At 49.2% G+C, this 21,717-nt stretch overlaps 1 protein-coding gene across 2 annotated transcripts; it reads right to left on the bottom strand.

Moving 5' to 3' along the window:
• Window positions 1-583: 583 nt before the first annotated feature.
• On the bottom strand, window positions 584-7,430 carry EGR2 (early growth response 2). Of its 2 annotated transcripts, none has more exons than XM_055308951.1 (3): window positions 7,069-7,430; window positions 4,407-4,515; window positions 584-3,043 (listed from the first exon to the last, which is right to left on the bottom strand). In XM_055308951.1, the coding sequence occupies exons 1-3, from the start codon at window positions 7,165-7,167 to the stop codon at window positions 1,794-1,796; spliced, it is 1,458 nt and encodes a 485-aa protein (XP_055164926.1). In that variant the 5' UTR covers window positions 7,168-7,430; the 3' UTR covers window positions 584-1,793. The 2 variants fall into 2 exon arrangements, with proteins under 2 accessions (XP_055164926.1, XP_055164927.1); XM_055308952.1 differs by lacking the exon at window positions 7,069-7,430 and adding an exon at window positions 4,616-5,435.
• Between the last annotated feature and the right edge of the window lie 14,287 nt (window positions 7,431-21,717).

Genomic DNA, 21,717 nt, shown 5'->3' with positions numbered 1-21,717 from the left:
ATCAGGGAGAGCAGACGAGAGAGAAATGAGTCCTGGGGTAATTCCTTTGACAACCCATTAATGCTGTCTTCAGCAGTGTCTGAGTGCATTTTTGATCTGAAGAGGTGATAGCGTTTTTCAAAAAGTTTTCTGTGGTCATGAGACTAATCCTGGAACCTAAAAGTCATTTCCAGCTTGACCACGCCACCACACTTTCCACAAAGCCACATCTCGTCTGAGTTCCTGGCCTTGGTCAGGGTTCTGACAGCAGCCACAAATGTGTAGTCTCCGAGTGGGCACTTGTTTGTAAGTATTTATTTTCCGGAGCCCACTCAGGAGCCGAGAGAAGCTATAGGCTGTTATAGAGGACGGAACAATGAGTCAAAACAACGCCTCCCCACTTTTACACTAATGCACGGGGGAAATCCCCGGAACACTAGAGTTTGATTATGAATGGAGATTGCTTTGGGGGTGAACAGACTGGTCTTGAAAGGCCAGCAGAGAAACCTCGGAGATCCTGGCTTGGTCAAAGCACTAAAAGCCATTGGATGACTATGGAATTCCCACCCAGGAAATCTTTCATAAATGATTTCTGCAGCAAAAATATTGTTGAAAAGTATTTATTTACACTATAGTCATAAACCATCCATTATCTGAACTTCAGTTAGTGGTTTTGCATTAGAATAAATCATTTATATTTCCACAACTATTAAGAGCTAATAACCAAACAAGTCAGCTCCAGTAATATTATTTACATTCTTATCTGCAATTCGACTACAAAGGTAACACTTAAGTCACAAAACAGAGCATACAAAAATATACTTTCTAAAAAAAAATCCAAATATTAATAGGCAGAAATATACAGCAATACTAACCCAGGGAATGATTTTTTTTTTCCATAGTAAGGCAACCCATTTACATGCAGACCCTGTAACATTGTCTACATCACACAAGGCACCAAGGACACTTCCAACACAACTGCATGCATCCTAGTTTCAGAGAATATATGTACATCCCCTTTTAAATAAGTTAACCTCTGACTCATTTCAAGAGATCATAAATGCTTTACTTTTTTTCCCAAAGGTTCAGAACTTGGAGAACAGTGCACATCAAAAATACACAAAATCTGAGTGGATATACACTGAAAAAATAGTCTTTAGTTTCTCAAACAACTCAAAAAGGAGCAGATATTGCTATGTCCCTCCCATCACATTGCACTTCCATTCTCTGAGTTTATAATACATATTGCTTAGAGGGTTGGAACGACTAGACAAGCTTTGATTCACTGTTCTAGGGCCACAGAATGCAGCATAAAGGCCATGCTTCATTCACTGTACACCATTCCCCGATCAGTCCCAAGCCATAAAGTGCACATCAGCTTTGCTTCTTTCTGCTGCCCCCACCTGAAGGGCTCAGCATCTCCCAACCTACTGTAGAAAAAGTCTCAAATCAACTCTGACATTCAGAGTAAAAAATCGTACTGGGACAAAACACAAGAGAAGGGGAAGCAAAACCTAGTCAAACAACCCTTTTAAAGCAGGGTCAGGCCTCAGCCCTCTAGGCCAGGGGCCCCCACCCAACCCCTTTTTAAGCCTCCCCTATTACCTTGGGGTGCTAGTCAACTCACCTAAGAGAAACTAAGGTGGGCTGAGTTTTAGGAAGGACCTGCCTCTAAGTGGACAGGGGGCCCTTTGCCCAAGGAAGGAAGAGAGGGACAGGAAAGGGTGGTAGTGTTTGTTGTGCAGCTCGACTGGACCAGTGGACAAAGGGCCTCCCGGGCCTCAAGGAGCTGGTGTGTCAGCCCGAGTCTCATCTCAAGGTGTCCGGGTCCGAGAGGAACAAGGGGCAAGGGACCCTCCGCCGATGGTGCTGCCGTTGCTGCTGCACAGCGGCCCCCCGGCCTGCGAGCCCCCGGGGCAAGAGGCTGTAGAGGCAGCTGGCACGGATGAGGAGGGGGCGCTGCTTTTGCGCTCCTTCTGTCTCAGGTGGATCTTGGTGTGGCGCTTCCTCTCATCACTCCGGGCAAACTTGCGGCCGCAGTAGTCACAGGCAAAGGGCTTCTCGCCAGTGTGGGTGCGGATGTGGGTAGTGAGGTGGTCACTGCGGCTGAAGTTGCGCATGCAAATCCGACACTGGAAGGGCTTGTGTCCCGTGTGGATTCGGATGTGTCGGGTCAGCTCATCGGAGCGGGAGAAGCGCCGGTCACAGCCTTCTGCTGGGCACGGGTAGGGCCTCTCATGCACTGGGGTCTTGCTAGGCCTGTTGGGGTACTTGCGAGGCCTCAGAATGGGCCGCAGAGGCAGGTGGTGTGGGTTATAGGCGGCGGCGGAGGCTGCCGAGCTGCTGCCAGGCAGCCGGGGTCCCTCACTGCCTCCACTGGGCCCTGGCCCTGTGGCCCCAGCACTGGGCCCCCCCAGGGTAAAGTTGCGAATGGTGGAAAGTGGAGTGAGTGGAGGAGGGACTCGCAAGGAGTCCAGAGGGCAGGGAAAGGGTTTGCGGTCTGGGCCAGCTGTACCGTGTAGGTCTCTCTGGCACTGTGATGGGAAGAATCCCGGGTAGTCTGGGATCATGGGAAACAGACCGGGGTCCGTGGCTGGCTTAGGGGAGGGGTAGGAAGGAGGTGGTGGGTAGGCCAGAGAGGAGGAGGTGGAGGTGGTGGCTGCCGACAGGAACGCCGAGGGGTCCTGGTAGAGGTCTCCTGTACAGCCAGAATAAGGAGGAGGCGGTGGTGGTGGCGAGTAGAGGTGGTCCAGGTCAGGCTGGGTCTGAGACATGGTGCACACCCCCAGGGGTCCTGTGGCCAGTGGGTTGGGGGAGGCAGAGGTGACACTGGACGAGGCTGTGGTCGAAGCTGGGGAGGTAACCCCTTGCAGGATGCCTGCACTCACAATATTGATGATGCCTTCTGGGTAGCAGCTGGCACCAGGGTACTGGGGGTCAATGGAGAACTTGCCCATGTACGTGAAGGTCTGGTTTCTAGGTGCAGAGACCGGAGCAAAGCTGCTGGGATATGGGAGATCCAAGGACCTCTTCTCTCCAGTCATGTCAATGTTGATCATGCCATCTGGGGAGGGAACAGAAAGAATGGAGGTGGAGCAATGAGAATGCAGCCAAGAATCCCTTTTCATCCCCTCTAAACATAGGTCCATTCCCAAATCCCAGGATCCTAGCAGAGTAGAGCTGGGGCAGAGTCCAACAGGTGGGAAGACTGCAGCCCAGAGACAGCAAGAAGAGGGTAGCCCAGGATCCCACCGGCAGCCAGTGACAGTCTGGGACTCAAACTACCTCCAGGAAAGCAGGATGAGCTACTCCCAACCCCCACACACAGCCATCTGTGACTCTCGTCCCCAATAAAAACACCCAATAATAGCAACAATATTAAAAACTCCCCATCTGCCTGGAACTTCTCTCGCTCTCCTTTGTCTGGGGGGTCCCACGGCCGGGGCTCCAGGGCAGACACTAGCCAGGAGACTGATCATCCCAGCCAGTGCCGCCCGGAGAGGGGAGCCCGAGAAAGAGATCAGTGATTTCCTGGCTGCTACCCATCCGCGGTGCCTTCCCTCCCTCCGTCTCCCGCTGCGCTACAGCTGACGGCTGCTGGAGGGTATGGGGCGCCGCGGTGGAAGAAATCTATAGGTTTCCTTCCCTTCCCCACCGTCGCAGCCTTGCTCCACACCCGCACGCCCCAGCCCCAGGCCCGCGGCGGATCTTCGAGGAAGGAGCGGGGGCCGCGGGAGACCACTTTCCACCGCATCGCCAAGGCAACCAGCGGCGCCCGAGCCCCCGCGGGCCTCCTTCGGCAGCCAGGGGGCTGCTTCCCGCCGTAGTGCGCCCTCCTCCTCCTCCTCGTCCTCCTCGTCCTCCTCCTCCTCGTCCTCCTCCTCCTTCCCGCCTCGCCAACCCCCTCAACTTCGCGGGCGGCGCGCAGGTGGGGGCGCTCCTTCTGGCCGCTCGCGGAGCGCGCTCGGAGGTTTCCCCGGGGTCGGCTCTGCCCGGGCGGGAGCGGCGGACGCTTTCCTCCGGCGCTCCGCCGCCGCTCGGCTCTCCGGCTCTCCTCCGGAGCCCCGAACTTTCCCATCACTTTGCCCCTGCCCCGGGAGCGGGGAGGCCCGGCCGCCGCCGGCCGAGCAGCCGGCACAAGCCCGAAGCCTGGGGGGCCGCCTCCTCCACTCCCCTCCCCGCGCCCGCCGGGGGCTGGGCGCTCCGCGGCGCACGCACGCCCGCTCGCCGACGACCCGGTGCATCTGCCGCGCGCCCAGCTCCGGCGAGCCGGCCCTTGCTCCCGCCGGCTCCCCGAGCACCCCGTGCGGGCAGCAGCGGCCGCCTCGTGCCCCAACCCGCTCCTCCAAGTCCTGCACACGCACCGCACCCCACCCACCACCTTCGAGCCGCGTGGGGCCCGGCCCGCGAAGGGGATTGCGGCTTACCTCCGGCCACTCCGTTCATCTGGTCAAAGGGGCCTCCCAGTTCGGCATTGGGGAAGATGGTCACCGACGTGGCGGCGAGGTCCTCCACCGGGTAGATGTTGTCAGACAGCTGGTGCACAAAACCACTGAGAGTTACTGGGATTTTGTCTACGGCCTTGGCGGTCATCATTTGCTCCTCGCACAACCTGGAGACCCAACTCCCTCTCTACCTGGAGCGTCAGAGAAGCCGTTTTGGAGAGGATTTGGACTGAGTCTAAGTTGGTGTCTCCTTTTGCCCTCCACGCTTAAAAGCAACCACAAAAAAAAAAAAAAATCCAACAAATAAAACTAGCAAACAAGTTGCCTTTTTTTTTTTTCTAAGAAAGAAGAAAAACGACTATTTGCCACTGACTCTCTCTCCTGTGTTCCGGCTGGGAAGCCAGGAGTTGCTGGTGTAGTGTTATTATAACAGTCAGCGTGTCCCCTCGCCGAGCTATTAATCAATTGCTGCTCTCTCGGTTAGACGGAAAGTGTTGCTGTAAGTATTTATGGGCAGGGCCTCAATGCCCGTGACGTCGCTGCCCATATATGGACTGAGGAACAGGGCTGGGCCAGGCGGCTTCTTGCCGTCACATGGCCGATTTGCATACGGGCTCGGCAGCGCGGGCTCCGCCGGGCTCGCGACTCCCAGCTCCCGGACAGCGGGGACCCGCGGGGGTCCGGGGCGCGCGGCCCGAGCCCCAGTCCGCGTGCGGGGCGCAGGGCCCAGCGGGGGGCGGGGGCGCCGCGGGGGCGGCTCCGGCCGCGGGGGGAAGAGCTCGCGGGTCCTAGCTGCGGCGAGGCCTCCCCGGGCGGGGAGGAATTCCGGTTCTCCGGGACTTTCCAAAAAAGGCGAAGATCCGGTGCCGGCGGCCCCGCCTCCCCAGCCCTTGTTTGGGAGCCATTCCGGAAAATTAAACTTCGGAAAGAAACCGAGCGGAGCCGAGACACTACAGTCAAACCCCTACTCACTTTCTTGGCAGCTCAAAACCGCAAGCAAAAGGAGGCAGCTAAGAAAAAAAAAAAAAAAAAAAAAAAAAGCTGCATGCATTCACGGAAGCTGACTGTTTTTTTCTGAATTACTTGGTGGAAAGAAGTGGCTGGTGATAAGAGTGAATGCGGTACTGCTTTTTTGGAAAGTCTGTGCTATTTATACAGGAGCGAAAACGGAACAGGTTCGGGGTTGTTTGTTTGTTTAAGTATTTCGGGCACCTTGGGGCTGGGGGGTAGACCCTAGGAGGAGCAGAATAACTGCGGCGAGCTTCGGGAGAAATCCTCAGCCGGAGACACCCCCCTTCCTCTGCCCGCGCGCTCCCCGCCCCCCTTCAGCTGCCGCGCGGAGCGGGCGCCCTTCCCGGCGCGTCTGGGCGGTCGGCTGTGTGGGGGCGTCCAGATGGAGGCTTGGACACTCACCCTGCCCCGCCACGCACACGCGCGCACACACTCGCACACTCACACGCGCTCCACTTCCGCCACACACACTCCCGCCCCCGCGGCCTTCGCACACACCCACTCGCACACCTTACGCTACACACCTCCCTGTTGACAGCGCGCGGGCGCCCGCCCCGCCCGCACAGCCCGGCCCGCCGCCCGGGCGCCCCGCGAGACACCCGCCCCGCCTGCTCCCGCCCCCGGCGGGTGCGCCGGCCCGCAGCCGGGCCCGACCCCGCACACGCACGCTCGGAAGAGCCTCGCCGCCTGGCCTCGCCGAGGGCCGCCCCGGGGAGCCCGCGGACCGCGTCGCTAACCTCAATTCCCAGCCGCCATCACCCCACCCGCGCTTCCCTCTTGGAGTAAACACGTCAACAGCCACGACCACGACCACGACCACGACCACAACCACAACCACACTGTCCCGCAGGGAGACCTTCCTGTTTGGTTCCCGAGGGAATTTTTAAAAACTTTAAGGGGGCCCAGGCGGCGGCGGGTCCTGGCTCGCAGCACGCCCGGCTCCTGCCTCCCGGCCCGCCCGCGGGAGGTGGTCCCGGGGCCCGGGGCCCGAGCCCGCCGGGGCCCGAGCCCGCCGCCGCCGCCGCCGCCACCGCCGCCGCCTGGCTCCGCGCCGCCCCGAAACCAACACCACCTGGGACAGAGCGCGGGGGCAGCGTCCCGGGCCCGGCCCGGCCCCCTCCCGCCCCCCGGCCCGGGACGGCCGCAGCCTCGTGCGGACCCCGGCGGGCGAGAGCCACGACGCCACGCCGTGGAGGAAGCGCGCGCTGCAGGCGGCTCTCGCGCCGCTCACCTGCCGCCGCCGCCGCCGCCGCCGCCGCCGCCGCCAGCCCGCGCCCTCCCGGCCCCGAGCGCGCGCGGCGGTCGGGACCCGCGGGGAGGCCGCCGGCGGCTTCTGCTCCTCCGCCCCGGCGTCGCGCCTGCCCCTGCCCGCCGCGAAGTCGTCTCGTCAGGCGGCCGGCCACCTTCCTGACTTCCAACGCCCAGGAAAAGAACTGGGGAAAGTTTATCGCTCGCATCGCGCGCTCTTTCCCACTTGGAGGTGAAAATAAAAGGGAAAGGAAGGAAATCGCGGGGCCGTTAGCGCCCTTGTAGAGACCCCACCCTCGGCGTAAACGTGCAAAGTCCCATTTCGTAAAAAAAAAAAAAAAAAAAGAAAGAAAGAAAGAAGCAAGAACAGACGCCGCTCGCTTACCACGTGCGCCAGCCCGCTCCGCCTGCGCTCCGGCCGGTCCCGCGGCCCCCGCGCTGACCACCGGCAAGACGACGCCTCGGAGGGGAGCCCGACTCGCATCTCCAGCCTGGAGTCCCAAAGAAGTGGCGGGGGGGAGCCAAATTATGCAAATGCGGGTCGTGGCAGCGGGACTCGGGTTACGGCCCCGCGGGCTCCGAGGTGAGGCACCCACACGCACGCAGCTTCGCTCCCCTCCACGCACATGGGCGGGCGAGTCTCCGGGGCCGCCCCGCGCCGGGCGCTGCTGCCAACCCCGTCGGCGGCCGCCCCGCGCCGCCCGGAGGGGGAGCTCCTGGGCGCCCGAGCGGCGCTGGGAAGGGCGCAGAGGCCGGGGCGCAGGCGGGGGCGGCCCTGGCACAGGGGGGACCTGCGGTGCTCGGCTGCCACCCTTGCCGAAGCAGGAGGCCGAGCTGGGGCGGGGGGTGAGACCCGGAAGGCCCCCCCAGGAGAGGCGGGCTCGCCTGGCCCGTCTGACAAGCGCATTAGACTAAGTGGGAGAGACGGACCCTCTGGAATTATCCGGAGCTTTCTAATAACTCACACCTCTGAGGAGCCGCACGCGGCCGGGCCCGCGGGGGGCGGGGGCGGGGGCGGGGGCGGGGGGGCAGCCTGGGGCGCGGGCAGCCCCCGGCGGCGGCGAGGCTCCGCGGGCTCCCGGGAGGGCGCCTGGGGCCAGTCCTGGGTGGGAGCCCCCCCCCAACCCCTGCTGGAAACGGCTCTGTAGATACTTCCTGTAACCACCTTCTTCTTTTTCTTCTTGTTTGAAGAGGGGTGATGGAACGAAGTCAGGCCAACCACTCCGTGATCCGTACTAGGAAAGCTAAAGCGACTTGCCTAAAGCCACGCAGCTGGTAAGGGGTGGTGTCCGCCTTGCAACCGGGTCTCCGGATTCCAAGGACAGTGCTCCGGTCCCTACATCCTTCTCGCAGGAAAACCCGGTTCCGGAAAGCGAACAGCTCTTGGAGGACGGAGAGCCCGGGTCGGCCCACTAGGGAAGAAATGGGTCACCTTCGCCAACTTCATCTCTTTTCTTCGGCATTTCTGAGGAGAGGAAAGCTGAGGTCAGGGCTCTCAAAGGGCGAGGGCCGCAGGGCCGCCGTGGCACACACTCCTCCCCAGGATGAAGGCAGAATTTGAATTCTCGGGCTCTCTAGACCTAGGTTGTGGATGGAGTAAGCAGGTTGGCACAGAGCCAGCAAATTAATAGGCCCTCTAATAGGAGAAGTCGAGCGCACAGGATCCTTCCAGGAGGGTGTAAGTGAGGAAAGAAAGAGGTAGAGACCAGAAGAACTCTGCAGGTGTTTACAGAGCCCCTCCTGTACCAGAGAATGACACTTAGTACAGAGATGTGCCAGGGCAGCTACTTTGAGGCACTTGAACTTATTCTGATCAAAAAATTAAAAGAGCCAACCTTTACAAATAAATTGATTCTTAAATCACTCCCCCCAAAAAACCCTGAAAAAAAGAAAAGAAAAGAAAACCTGAACAAATTGAATGTCTTTCTTTAAAATAGAGTTGTCAAAAGGCCCAAGTAAATGGAGCACTCCAAGGTGTGTCAGGATTATTAATGCCAGATTCAGATGTGCTTTGTCCTGAATTCCAGATCCAAAAAGGGAAGGGGAAAGGAAGGAGAGGAGCATTTGGTGGGCTTGCCCCTGTGCCTGGGGGATTGGGTGGGAGGGAAGAGCAAGCGTAGCAGCCGGGGCTTCCAGCTAGCACTCAGTCTCCTCTGTAAGGGGTCTCCAGCTTTTCTTTCCCCCATGATGTGGACTTAGAATCACAATCAACCATGAGGCATATCACAAATAATATGTTAACATTTGCATTTTGATTTATTAAGAAGCATTTTTAACATCATTAGAAGTGATTCCTATTGTAATGTCCTTTTCACTCACTCCCATTCTGATACTGCTACTGGAGTGGGAATCAAAGGGATGTCAGAATTGCTCTTAACTACGGACACACGTGAAAGTACAGATCCGAACTCGAATGGCATAGGACATGTGCATCTCAGTGAAAACCAGGCTAATTGCCAACTCTGCCATCCAGCCTAGCCTTTCTTAAAGGTGCCCACATGTGCAGAGAAAACTGATAAATGATTCCCTGCATTCAGCATCTCACTAGGCACCCAGTAATCCCAGAGACTATAAAACAAGCACAGATTAGGCCAATCAGAGTTGTTGGGAAGCCTGAGAGCAACATTGCTTCACACCAGTTCAGTGTGCAACCAAAATTGTGTTTTGTTGGCACAAATCATCCAGACAGGAGGAAATAAGACTCCTGTGATCTCATGTTGTAGCAGCAGCACTGGCTTAAGCAGAGGTTGCTCAGTTCACCTATTGGGAAGTCAACAGATATTTCTTGAGCATCTACTGTGTATCAGGTGCTAAGCCAAAGCCTGGACATACAGTGGTGCCTAAAACCAGGCCTGGTTACTGCCCCCATGGAGCTTATAGTTAGTCACACAAATATAAAATTGTAAGCAATGAGAGAGTGTGACCCCAATGAAGGAAAAGAACATAGGACTAAATTCAGCCTAGAAGGCTGAGGAAGCCTTCCTCCAAGCCGAGATCCGAAGGATGAGCAAGGATTAAGGAATGGTCAGTGGATAGAGCATTCCCAGGAGAAAAAGCAGGTGTGGAAAGGCCCCAAGGTGGGAGGACAGAGAATGTATTCATGGAATAGAGAAAGTCCAGTGTGGGTGGAAACCTCCAGGCCACCTTCCATACCTGGTACACTGGGGCTGAGGATAGCCAGTGCAAGCAGACTCCTTGGAAGCCCCTCCCCAAACCATACAGCCCCCAACCGCCAAGATTGTAAGCTCTACAAGGTCTCTCCTTTTCCTCTGCCATTATCTTTTCCTGGCTAATGACAATGGCATTATAATTTTAACATTTGAGGTTTTTTTTTTTTTTTTTTTTTTTTTTTTTACCACTCAGCTTCTGCAAAGGAATAGAATATGCCAACAAGATTTCAGCGAGAGAACATCGACAGAAATGCTTATTGACATCGGTATTGTGTTTCAGTGACAGTCCAACATTCCTTCGTTGTCTATTTCTCAATCAGGAAATGACAGACTAAGTGAATTTTGTCCCATTGAAAATGACTAGATTGCAGAAGTACAGTCTCTCTCTCTCTCTCTCTGGTAGAAACACATCATGTCAAACCTACTGATCACTTTACCACTGCTGGCAAGAAGTAAAAAGTAAATCAATGTATCATTTATCACAATTGTTGAAGACAAGGTACATATCAACCTGGGTGCCAGGTTAATAAGTGATAGTCTGTCAGTTTGCTGGCAAAGGCTCAAAGTCAAACCTCCATTCCCAATCACCTTTTTTCTATGCCTTTAAATGTTAAATCTTTCAGCTTATACATTTAAATGTATGAAAAATGAAGTCCACTCTAACTAGGAAATTCCTGGATTTTTTTATACGCACATCTCTAACCTGCTTACAATACCAGGTTATGGAATGCAATTTTCCTTTTTCCAGATAATGTCAGACTGCCCAGAGAAGCTTTTGTTTCTATGTTGAGAAAAGGAGGGGGCTGGTCAGTGCATCCAATTGTCAGAAGATTTGTTTTGTAGCATTTAACCCCTCCCCAAAATCAAACGTTTCATATTTCAACTTAATAATCTTGACAAGATCAATTTAAGAATCTTAACCATTTCTTGTGATTAAGATTCTGAGCTCTGGAGGCCCAGACAGCCTGGATTCAGATCCTAGATTTAAATCCTAATTCTGGGGCAGCCCCGGTGGCTCAGCGGATTAGCACCACCTTCAGCACAGGGCCTGACCCTGGAGACCCAGGATCGAGTCCGTGTCAGGCTCCCTGCATGGAGCCTGCTTCTCCCTCTTCCTGTGTCTCTGCCTCTCTCTCTCTCTCTCTCTCTCTCTCTCTCTCTCTCTCTCCCCCCCCCCGTGTCTCTCATGAATAAAATCTTTTTTAAAAATCCTAATTCCGATACTACCTAGCTGTATGTTCTTAAGCTACTTATATAACTTCTCTGTGCTTCAGTTTACTCCTCTATAAAGAGGAAAAAGTTGATTATAAATATTTCATAGGGTATATTGAGGATTAAATTATTTTGATAGATGAAAAGCACCTAGCATACTTTTTGGTATTTGGTATGTATGGTAAGTATTCACTGTTAGCTTTTAAGTTATTACTATTACTGAGCACCTACTTTGTAGATAGTGTACTATGTTCTTCTGGGTTCGTTGCTTTATTCCTCACAACCATCTTGCAGAACAGGGCTGTTTCTTCCCATCTCACAGATGAGAGGACTAAGGCTCAGGAAGATACAGAGCTTACCCAAATTCACCCGTTGGGAAGTTGCCAAGCCAGAATACGAGCTCTATTTTCTCAATGGTCAGAGCCCACATCTCCTAAGTGCATCAAGTGATGGAAAGCAGCCTGCAGCAGATAAGAGCAAAAAGAATAGCTCCACCTCCAATCCCGATGTATAAAGCATTTTTGATATTTATTCCCAAATTCAGAGTTCTAGCTTCTAAGAATAATGATGATAGTAATGCTGAGGAGTTTCGGGTTTCGGTCGGAAGGAGGAAAGTTCATCCAGAAAGCAGCGATTGTTGACACAAAATTTACAACAAGCTGTGCCCATGTGGAAAGCGTCATCTAAACTTCGAAAGCCAAGTTCCACATTTATAAGAACCTAACTGACAACACTTTTTTTTCCCCCAGGAAGATCGAAATGCATGATGATAATGTTGTTTTTCCAAGGAGGTTTAAAAGCGTAGAATAGAAATTTAAAATTTAGGAAGAGTGGGTTAGCGAGTGACCTGCAAAATCTAGGGGCGGTGCTCCAGAAGAGACATTCCTAGACTGCGTGTAACCTGTGTTTGGAACTTGCCTTGTGCTTTGTCTCACGGAGTCTCTGTGCTGTTCCCTTTTCAACTCCATAAAGTCCCTGAAGGCAGAGACGTCCAAATGTGCTCCTTGTCTGTCCTCCAGCAAGCAGAGTTCTGCATAGGAACTTGCTAGAGCCATCCCAGCAGTGAGAGGTGAGACCTGGCCCATCTGAGATTTTCATATGCTATCTGGTCACAAAGCTCCAGATTTATTCTACCCAGATGACAGCATGGGATGTCTAATGATTTCTCCAGATGTTGGACTTCAGGGCAAGGACCCTAGAAAACATCCTCTGAAGGGCTTCTTTTCAGATATGCCCTTTGGGGAAAGTTTTTTTTTATTTTTTAAAGAAGATTTTATCTATTTATTCATGAGAGACACAGAGAGATAGAGAGGCAGAGACACAGGCAGAGGGAAAAGTAGGCTCCATGCAGGGAGCCTGATGTGGGACTGGATCCCGGGACTCCAGGATCACGCCCTGAGCCGAAAGCAGACGCTTAACTACTGAGCCACCCAGGCATCCCTGGGGAAAAGATTAAGCAAGGAATGGCCTTGTTTATATCGGGAAGTTCCAAGCTGCCACCATTTGTTCTCAGCACAGTGAGTACCACTGATGTGAGGACCACTGTGGAGACATCAACCCAGAAGCCCTTCTCAGGCCAGCCTCCCTCCTCGACTATTCCATCTGCTGGTCATAGATGCAGGCAATGCATGCAGCTGGGGAGTGGAAGGAATTCAGGGTGAGGAGCCCCAAGATTCCCCTTCCCAGTTCTACCTCTGCTGCAGACTGGTGCCATTATCTTGGGTTGGTGGTTGATGCCGAAGGAAGCAGCAGTGCCTCCTCTACTCGCGTCACTCTACTCGCATCACTCAAGCCTCGAGTAGCAGCCTTGGGAGATAGGCTATAATTTTCCCATATCTGATGATACTCTCAACCATATGCCACGAAGATGTAGAGACATCACGTCCCCTCATGCCTGCCCAGAATTTTCAGTCGCAACCAGAAAGGCCACAGAGAGTTTGAGTTTTCACTGTCTTGAGTGAGGAAGGTGGTGAGGGCAGAGGGAAAGGATTGGGTGGAGGGAGATTGGCAGAACCTGGTGCCAGGTGTGTCACTGTGGAGTGGAAAATGCCCTAGATGGGGAATCAGGCTCCATGGTTTCTCTCCACAATAATGGTATCCTTGATAATAATAATGGCTAATATTTAGCAAGCATTTAAAGTGTACTAAGCACTCTGCTGACTATGTCACCTTATCTCTTAGCCTACCAACCACACCATGAAGTAGATATCATTACTCTTTTCACTTTACAGATGAAGAAACTGAGTCACAAAAACCCAAGCCACAGAGCTAATTGAGTGGAAGTGCCAAGATGTAAACCCAAGCAGTGTGACTCCATCACCTGTCAGCAGGCGCTCCCAGGACCTACCCCAGCCTGTGTAACTAGACAAGCTACTTAACCTCTCTGAGCCTTGGGTTCTTCATCTTTGCAATGGGCCTGGGCATACCTGCCTCAGCTGCCCTCAGCCGGGTATTGCAGTGAGTCAAAGGAAGAGAATTAAGAACACATTCTGAAAAGCAGGTCATGCACTGCAAATCCGATCGTCATCTCCCAAAGCAATTGTGCAGATTGCTGGACCTTTAGTGATAGAGCTGAATACAGATTGGGGTGAGAGAGGAGGCGACATTTATGATTCCAGGACAGGGACGGCGCATCAACAGCTGAAATGAACTTCTAACCCGTTCAGTTGCTGACCAATTCTAAAGCCCTTCAAAGTGATCTGTTGCCTCTTCCTTCACATTGGAAGGTGGTCCAGATATGTGTGTTCCTTTTCATCTGAAGATGGGTTTGGGGAATGTGTCCCCCTGAGGCTTGAGGGCTTTGGAATGAATGCATCCTTGATGGGTCTGCTTCCCTGATGTTAAATACGGGCCTAGACACCTGGTCACGCTACTTCTTTTATCCTAATAATTAACTAGAATGTATGTTTCTGCTCAGGAGCTATTGTGCCTGAGAGAATATTGTGGGTACAATGTGATCACCACTGGGTAACAGAGCAATTTCAGTCAATGGCCTTGTAAGCACACAATCAGAATCTCCCCAGAAACCTGGCCAACTCCCAGCCTCTTAGAATTTAGAAAGTTTGCTCTTTAAAAGTATGATTATTTAGGGGTGCCTGGGTGGCTCAGTGGGTTAAGCACCTGCCTGCAGCTCAGGTCATGATCGCAGGATCCTGGGATGGAGCCTGGTGAGCCTGCTCAGTAGGGAATCTGCTTCTCCCTCTCCTCCTTCCCCCTTCTTCCACTCATGTTCTCTCTCTCTCTCTCTCTCTCAAATAAATAAAACCTTAAAAAAAGATTATTTAGGCAACAGCCCGTGGAAATTTCAAAAAAGAGGAGAGCTGGAACAATTTAGATCCTTTCTTCTCTCTGTCTGGATTTTATGAAACAAAAAACACAAAAGACATGACCAAAATGACCACGTTAGCCCCTTCATCCATTACTTGGAAATCCTCAAGTGAAAACACCTTAACAGAAGACTTATTTCCTTGATTTTCCTGTGCTTCAGGCTTCTCATCACGACACGCTCTCATATGATGGCAGCTCCAAACCAAAACCATGGAAAATGATATCCGGAAGCCCAGTATATACAGAAGGTCAAAGCTTGGTGGTACAGCTGAGCTGGAGTGGGCTTGACTCCCTCCACTCCGTGCAAATTCCCTGGTGTCTGAAAGCCACTGCTGTGATTTACGAAGCGGGCCCTCAACATGCTGTCACTGGGCCTACTTAAGTAGGTGAACCAGAGAGCAAGTGAATATATAGGGACAGGCCAGTCTTGCTTTCAAACACTGGAACAAGCCATGGTGTTCTGTTAATCCATCCTGTGAATATTTATTAAGCACCTACTACACACCAGGTACTGTGCTAGGTGCTTAGGATGCATCAGTGAACAAAACTTTCTCTTTGTGTAGCTTACAGCTTGGAAATTCTTGTGAATTTAATTCCAGGAACAAAAACAAAACAAAACAAAACAAAAAAAAAAAAGGAAAGCCCTGTTTGTAGTGTAGTATCTTCCTTTATCTTTAGCCAGAATCACATTTAAGTCCCCTACACTCAAGTCTCCTGTAAGGCCATTAGAGACAAAATACCAAACTTGCTTTAGTAACACATCCTGGTATTTAACACGCTTGCAAGACATCCATTCTTCAGAGATAGAAAACACTTTTTTTTTATTATGTATTTTATTTTGTTTTCTCTTCAGGAGACATGAAAGAAGTTAGTCATGATGTTCTGAGTAAGAACCAGTCCCAGGCTGGATACAGCCCTTGACCTCTCCTGTGTAACATGGACAAATCTCCGTTCCTATAGCCTGTCCTCTGAAGTTTTCCTTTTGATCCTTTCAGCATCCATATCAACTCTTTGATGAACTTCCTGATTTCCCACACTTCCCAGAGCTTGTAAAGCCTCATCAGACATTTTATGTGGCTCTCTATCCTTCCCAAATCCCTTTCACACACATTACTTCCCTTGGGACTTGAAATACAACCATGTGATGTTGGCAAGGCCACGTTCACCTTTCCCACTGCCCATAGAAGCCAAACGAGACCCAGAGAGGCCAAGGCCCTCACCTAAGTTCACACAGCTATTGAGGAGGTGGAGCTGGCATTCCCAGTCAGGTCTCCTGGTGCTGATGTTGAAGTTTTGTCTAATGTGAGCCTCAACTACTAGCTGGGAAGTCCCAGGCCCTTGAATGCTTGTGAAATCCCTACGACACCTTGATGGCTGGTGGCCAGTTAACATTTAGGTCATGTGTTTCCTTCCCCAGGTGTGCGCTGACCCTGTTCTATACCCCCGTGTCATTTTACCCCTAATGAGGGAGGCTGATAGCATAAAGCTAAGCAACAACAACTGATGACCAGTCAGATCCTAGCCCACTAGGTCACTGAAAGCAACTTTGGGCCACCAGCCCCAGGACCATCCCATGTAGTTCTCATTTGTCCCATTTCTCTGAAGTTGGCACTGACTCATTGCTTACCACCCTCTAGGTTATCAGCCTGTGGTGCAACCAGAAGAGATACTCATCTGTGTGGGGTGGCTTAAGTGTGGTTGGGTCTACTCTACTGGGGTGACCAGCCTGACCAGGAGGAGTGGTCAAATTCATCAACTTCATGGACAAAGGCCTTGATGATTTCATTTTTTTCTGAATTTAGCTAGCCTAAGCTACAGTCTGCTCAAATATGATCATATAGTATTTTAGGTGAAATTTATTGTGTTTGTGGCTAAAATTTGGCCAATTTTACCTTGGCGAATGGGTAACACTGCCCACCCTTTCATGTTTGTCTAGCGGGTGGCAAGAGGTTCATTAATACAGTGGAAGGAGGGATGCCTGGTTGGCTCAGTCTGTTAAATATCTGCCTTCTCTTCAACTCCGGGTCCTGGGATTGAGCACCACCACGTCAGGCTTTCTGCTCAGCAGGTATCCTGCTTCTCCCTCTCCTTCTGCCCCTGCCCCCTACTGGTGCTCTCTCTCTTTGTCTCTCTCTCTCTGTCAAATAAATAAAATCTTTAAAAAATAAAAAATAAAAAATAAATAAATAAATAAATAAATAAATATGCAGTAGGAGTAGCTGACTTGAAGCCCCAGGAACTGGCCAATAACTGTGTTGGTCCAGCTTCGCATCTGAGTCATCAGAAGCCTAGCCCCAGTAACCTATGTTAAAACAATAAAAACAACAAAGAAAATGCCCTCTTAAAAAGTTAAATTTGATGATGAGCTGACAGCCTATTACCACTTTTAAAAGTCCATGCTCCTTTCCATGACCTATAAATCTTTACATGTTCCGGTCTTGTCCTACCCCTTCAGTCACAGGTCTTTCCTCTTTCCCCATGCTCACCATGCTGGGCCACCTCTTAAACGTCCCAACCCCTTTCCATTTCAGAGCCTGTGTTCTCACCACTCCCCTTGTCTGGAATGGCTCCTGCCCCATCTCTTTGATCATCCCACATCTAGTCCTAGAGACCAAATGTCGTGTACCCCTAAAATTTGTATGTTGAAATCTATTCACCAGTGTGATGGTATTTAGAGATTTAGAGGTGGGGCCTTTGGGGTGATTAGGTTATGAGGGTAGGCCCCTCATGATTGAGATTAGTGCCCTTATAAGAGTTCGCAGAGAGCTCCCGGGTCCTACAGTGAAAAGATAGTTAACTGTGAACTGGAAAGTGGATTCTTACCAGACACAAAAATCTGCTGGTGCCTTGATCATGGACTTCCCAGGCTCCAGAACTGTGAGAAATAAATTACTTTTGTTTTTGTTTTTCAACTACCCAGTTTACGGTATTCTGTTTCAACAGCCTGAATGGATATTTCCTTCACATCTCAGCACAAGCCTTTCCTTCCCAGACCTCCCCACTCTTCCCTGGTCACTCATCTCCTGTCCATCACTGTGCGGTGTTCTTGGTGCTGGGCAGATACAATGGTAAGAGCCATAGCTGTCACAACCACCACTGTATGCTCAACACCAAGAGTAGTGCTAGCAGAGAGTGTGAAGTAAGCATTTGCTGAATGAATGAAATGAAAGACTAGTGATCATCCAGGTTTGGGATCCACTGCCTTAGTATGGTCCCTTTCCCCCCATGGGTCCCAGCTGCCTAGAAGTATTAGTCTGCATAGTATCCAAGGCCCCATGCAGCTTTGGCAGTCTACTATTACCAACCCTGAGGATCTAGGAGGAACGCAAGGGCTGCAGGCTCAACATCATCCTAAACTGGGTTGTGCTTTTCTACATAAGGCAGCATTTCAAGTCATGATAAAGCAAACCATATTAGGTCTGTAGAAGAGGCCTCCCCTCCTCTACAAAGGAAAAACTAGAGTCTGTTTTTTCCTATGAAGAGATCAGATAATTCTTATATAAAATGTTCTTTGTGAAATTGTTTTGATTGAATCCTGTTGCCTTGCTTGTGCCAAGGCATTTGCAAGTGGATGGAGCAAATCAATTTTCAGATGTATACTTGGATTATGCTTAGAAGGTAGACTGAGTCTGGCATCTCTTTTCACTTTTATAAATAAAGGTGATTTATTCTTTTTCAAACTTCAGGTTAGACCCCAGGATTCCATTAATTCTTTCAAATGGATGTTTTGCTTCAAATGATATAGATATAATGAAAAGGAGACAGGAGGAATAAAAATGATTTTTCTATCTAATCAGAGTACAGAAACTTAACTCAAATTCTTTGGTGTAAGCAATGAGGGCTGCATGTTATTTTTTGATTGAATACTGTTAAATTTCAGTTAGTAAATACCATTATTATTAACATTTGGTTTTGAATACGCTAATGGCACTCCCGTGGGCTTACTTTAATTTCAGTGATGTATTTTAATTTGGGCTATAGAAATGAAATTATAGTTTATATAATTTTTAAAAAAATCAAGAATAAGTTGGCTTCATTGGGACCTAGTTATTTAAAATACACACACAAAAATCACCAATAAATGATGTAAAGAGAAAATGGACGTTCAAAGAAAGAAGTTGATTTTTTCATTGTCATGTTCCAAAAGAATCAAGAATGTCAGGTGTAAATTATACTTAACAGTTAAACAAATGTCATCTGTCAAAATTGAGGAAAGAGGACACTGCTGATGAAATCATCTGCTAAGTGTTTTGAGACCTGGGAAATGTTAAGTCCTGTGCCAGAGGTTACAGAGAATAAAAGAGGAATTAGACAGAGTCCCTGTCTCTTGGAACTTGTAGTCCAGGAAAGAGGCACAAATAAATAGAATGTATGAAGAACATGGTAAGTATTATTAAATATGTTCAAAAATATTGGTACAGGGTCCCAAGAAGGGGAAGACAATCACAGGTGTGGTAGTGGCGATTGGATAAAGCAAAACGCAGGAAGGTCACTCATTTTTTTTTCAGGTTTACGTAGAACCATATCCTTCGTAACTCAGTACACTTCTCTATCCTCCATCTAATACAGTGGCATGACTGTGACAGATGAGCAATAAATACTGGTAAATAAATTAATTGATCGATTGATTCTTAATAAATGATAAAGGAGTCTTTCTTATGGTTTGCTTCTCTTTCTCCTTTTTTGCTTTCCCATATGTTCATCAGTTTTGTTTTTAAATTCCACATGTGAGTAAAATCATATGGTATTTGTTTTTCTCTGACTGACTTCACTTAGCACAATATACTCTAGCTCCATCCACATCATTGCAAATGGCAAGATTTCATTCTTTTTGATGGCTGAATAATATTCCATTGCATATATATAATATATATGAATAATGAATAATATTCCATTGATATATATATATATAGTCAAATTATGGACAAAGCCCAAATGTTCATTTACAGATGAAGGGATATATATATATATATATATATATATATATATATATATATATTTATCAATGGAATATATATATATATATATCATCAGTATATATATATATATATAACATCTTCTTTATCCCTTCATCTATAAATGGACATTTGAGCTTTGTCCATAATTTGACTATTGTTGAAAATTCTGCTGTAAACGTCGGGGTGCCTGTGCCCCTTTGAATCAGTATTTTTGTACCCTTTAGGTAAATATCTAGTGGTACAATTGCCAGATTGTAGGGTAGTTCTATTTTTAACTTTCTGAGGAACTTTGATACTATTTTCCACAGTGGCTGCACCAGTTTGCATTCCCATCAACAGTCCAAGAGGGTTCCCCTTTCTCTGCATCCTCACCAACGTCTGTTGCTTCCTGTGTTGTTAATTTTAGCCATTCTAATAGGTGTGAGGTGGTATTTCATTGTGGTTTCAATTTGCATTTCCCTGACGATGAGTGACGTTGAGCATTGTTTCATATGTCTGTTAGCCATCTGGATGTCTTCTTTGGAAAAATGTCTATACATGTCTTCTGCCCATTTCTTAGCTGGATTATTTGTTTTCTGGTATTGAGTTTTATAAGTTCTTTATAAATTTTGGATACTAACCCTTTATCAGATGTGTCAATTGCAAACCATAAGAGAGACCCTTAATTACAGAGAACAAACAGCGTTTCTAGAAAGGAGGTGGGTGGGGGGATGGGCTAGATTGGTGATGAGGATTAAAGAGTGCACCTGCTGTGATGAGCACTGGGTGTTTGATACATGTAAGTGATGAATCACTAAATTCTACTTCTGAAACTAATATTACACTATATGTTAACTAACTAGAATTTAAATAAAAACTTGAAACATTTAAAAAATAATAATAAATAAATAATAAAAGACAAAGGAAACATATTCCAAACATATGCTGTAGCAGCCAATTGGTAGAATTAATGGATCCTGTGGACTTAACTTGAAGATTGATAAAAAGCTTGGCTACCGTATTTGCAGACTCATAAACATAAGTTAGGTACGTATTTATCATCTTTAGTTTTCTGGGCAAAGATTCTTGAACCCAGTCAAGAAAGGAAAAATATGTTTTCATGCAGCCCACTCAAAAATTAAGGAGGCTGCATTTAGCAGCAGCTACACATTCTTTTCCCATCAGAACGCTCTGAGAATTACTGCACGGACACCTGTGCACAAAAAGTGGTTAATGAGGCTCTGTGTGGGGAGAAGGTGGGCCCCAAATTTTGCAGGCTTGGTTTTATAATAGAATAATAGATAGAGAAAAGAAAAACAAAACTTTAGCCTCGTGCAAAGGACTGGCAGTCCCGAGGACCTCCCCCAGGACATGGCAGTCCCCTAAAGACAGATTTTCCCCCACTCTCTCCCATGCCTGGTCCCTGGACTCTCCACAGTTGCAACCCCTATCGGTTGATCAGCTCTGGTCAGCATGCACTGTGCAGACAGCTCCCCTGGGATCCAAAGACCCTGCTAGAAATGAACCAGGAGGGACATGATGGCACATTTTAGCGTGCGGCCACTGCTTATTCTTCTGCAGGGCTCCTGGACGGAGTGGGAACTGAGAACTCACTTGAGCTGCAGCCGCTGAATATGGAGAGCCAGGGGAAAGCCCATTCCTTCCAGGGGAGAAGGTGACCCTTTGCATTAGGCCAAGGGGCCAGAACCAGGAAGGTGGGGGACTCAAGAACCGAGTCCCTACTCAGTCACTGCCTTTTATGTAGACTTCACCTCAGTGAGAGCCAGGGGGAGTTTGGCAACAGGAGTCTCATTCTAAGGCAGTTGACAGGAAGGAAAGACACCTGTCTCTGGCTCTGGTTCTCAGTTTCCATTTGGAATAAATTTTCAAAATGGAAAATTGATTGTTTAAACTTCAGTGAATTAAAAAAAAAAGAATGGTCTTTTGTTGGTTCTGTCTCAGTGGTTTTAATTAACTTTCAAAAGTCTACAGCAATAAATGTTACCTATGATGCTATTATAGATAAAATGTGATCAGATAGATAAAATTAAATGTTAATTGGCATAATTACCCAGTTAATATTTTAAGATTTGTTATCTACATTTCTCTGCATTTGCCTTATTATACATAGCAGCTCAATACAAAGATTTAAAAAAAGAACTTTCTCTGCATCCCCAATGAGTTATTTTTCACTTTGACTTTGCTAGTTATTAGTCAGAGATGATAATAATAATTTTTCTTAAAGTGAGGACTGCAGCTGAGAATTTCCAAATTGCAGTGAGTCACCTCTGGAGTAGTCAAGTCATTTATCCCCAAACCTCAGACTCAGACGTTGTGCCAGGAAGGGGATCCAGGATTCCCCATCCTTAACACCAAGCATCAGTACCA

Source organism: Nyctereutes procyonoides, unplaced genomic scaffold, assembly GCF_905146905.1.
Source record: "Nyctereutes procyonoides isolate TBG_1078 unplaced genomic scaffold, NYPRO_anot_genome, whole genome shotgun sequence".
In the NCBI taxonomy this organism is placed as follows: domain Eukaryota; kingdom Metazoa; phylum Chordata; class Mammalia; order Carnivora; family Canidae; genus Nyctereutes; species Nyctereutes procyonoides.
Note: the sequence above shows the minus strand (reverse complement) of the source record. Positions and strands in the feature narration are given on the sequence as shown.

Coding starts and splice junctions, on each gene's coding strand:
- EGR2 (XM_055308951.1), bottom strand. CDS start 7,167: ATGCGAGTCGGGCTCCCCTCCGAGGCGTCGTCTTGCCGGTGGTCAGCG. Junction 4,516..7,068: donor GGAGCGGGCTGGCGCACGTG/GTAAGCGAGCGG, acceptor TTTGTGCACCAG/CTGTCTGACAACATCTACCC. Junction 3,044..4,406: donor GATGAACGGAGTGGCCGGAG/GTAAGCCGCAAT, acceptor TTCCCTCCCCAG/ATGGCATGATCAACATTGAC.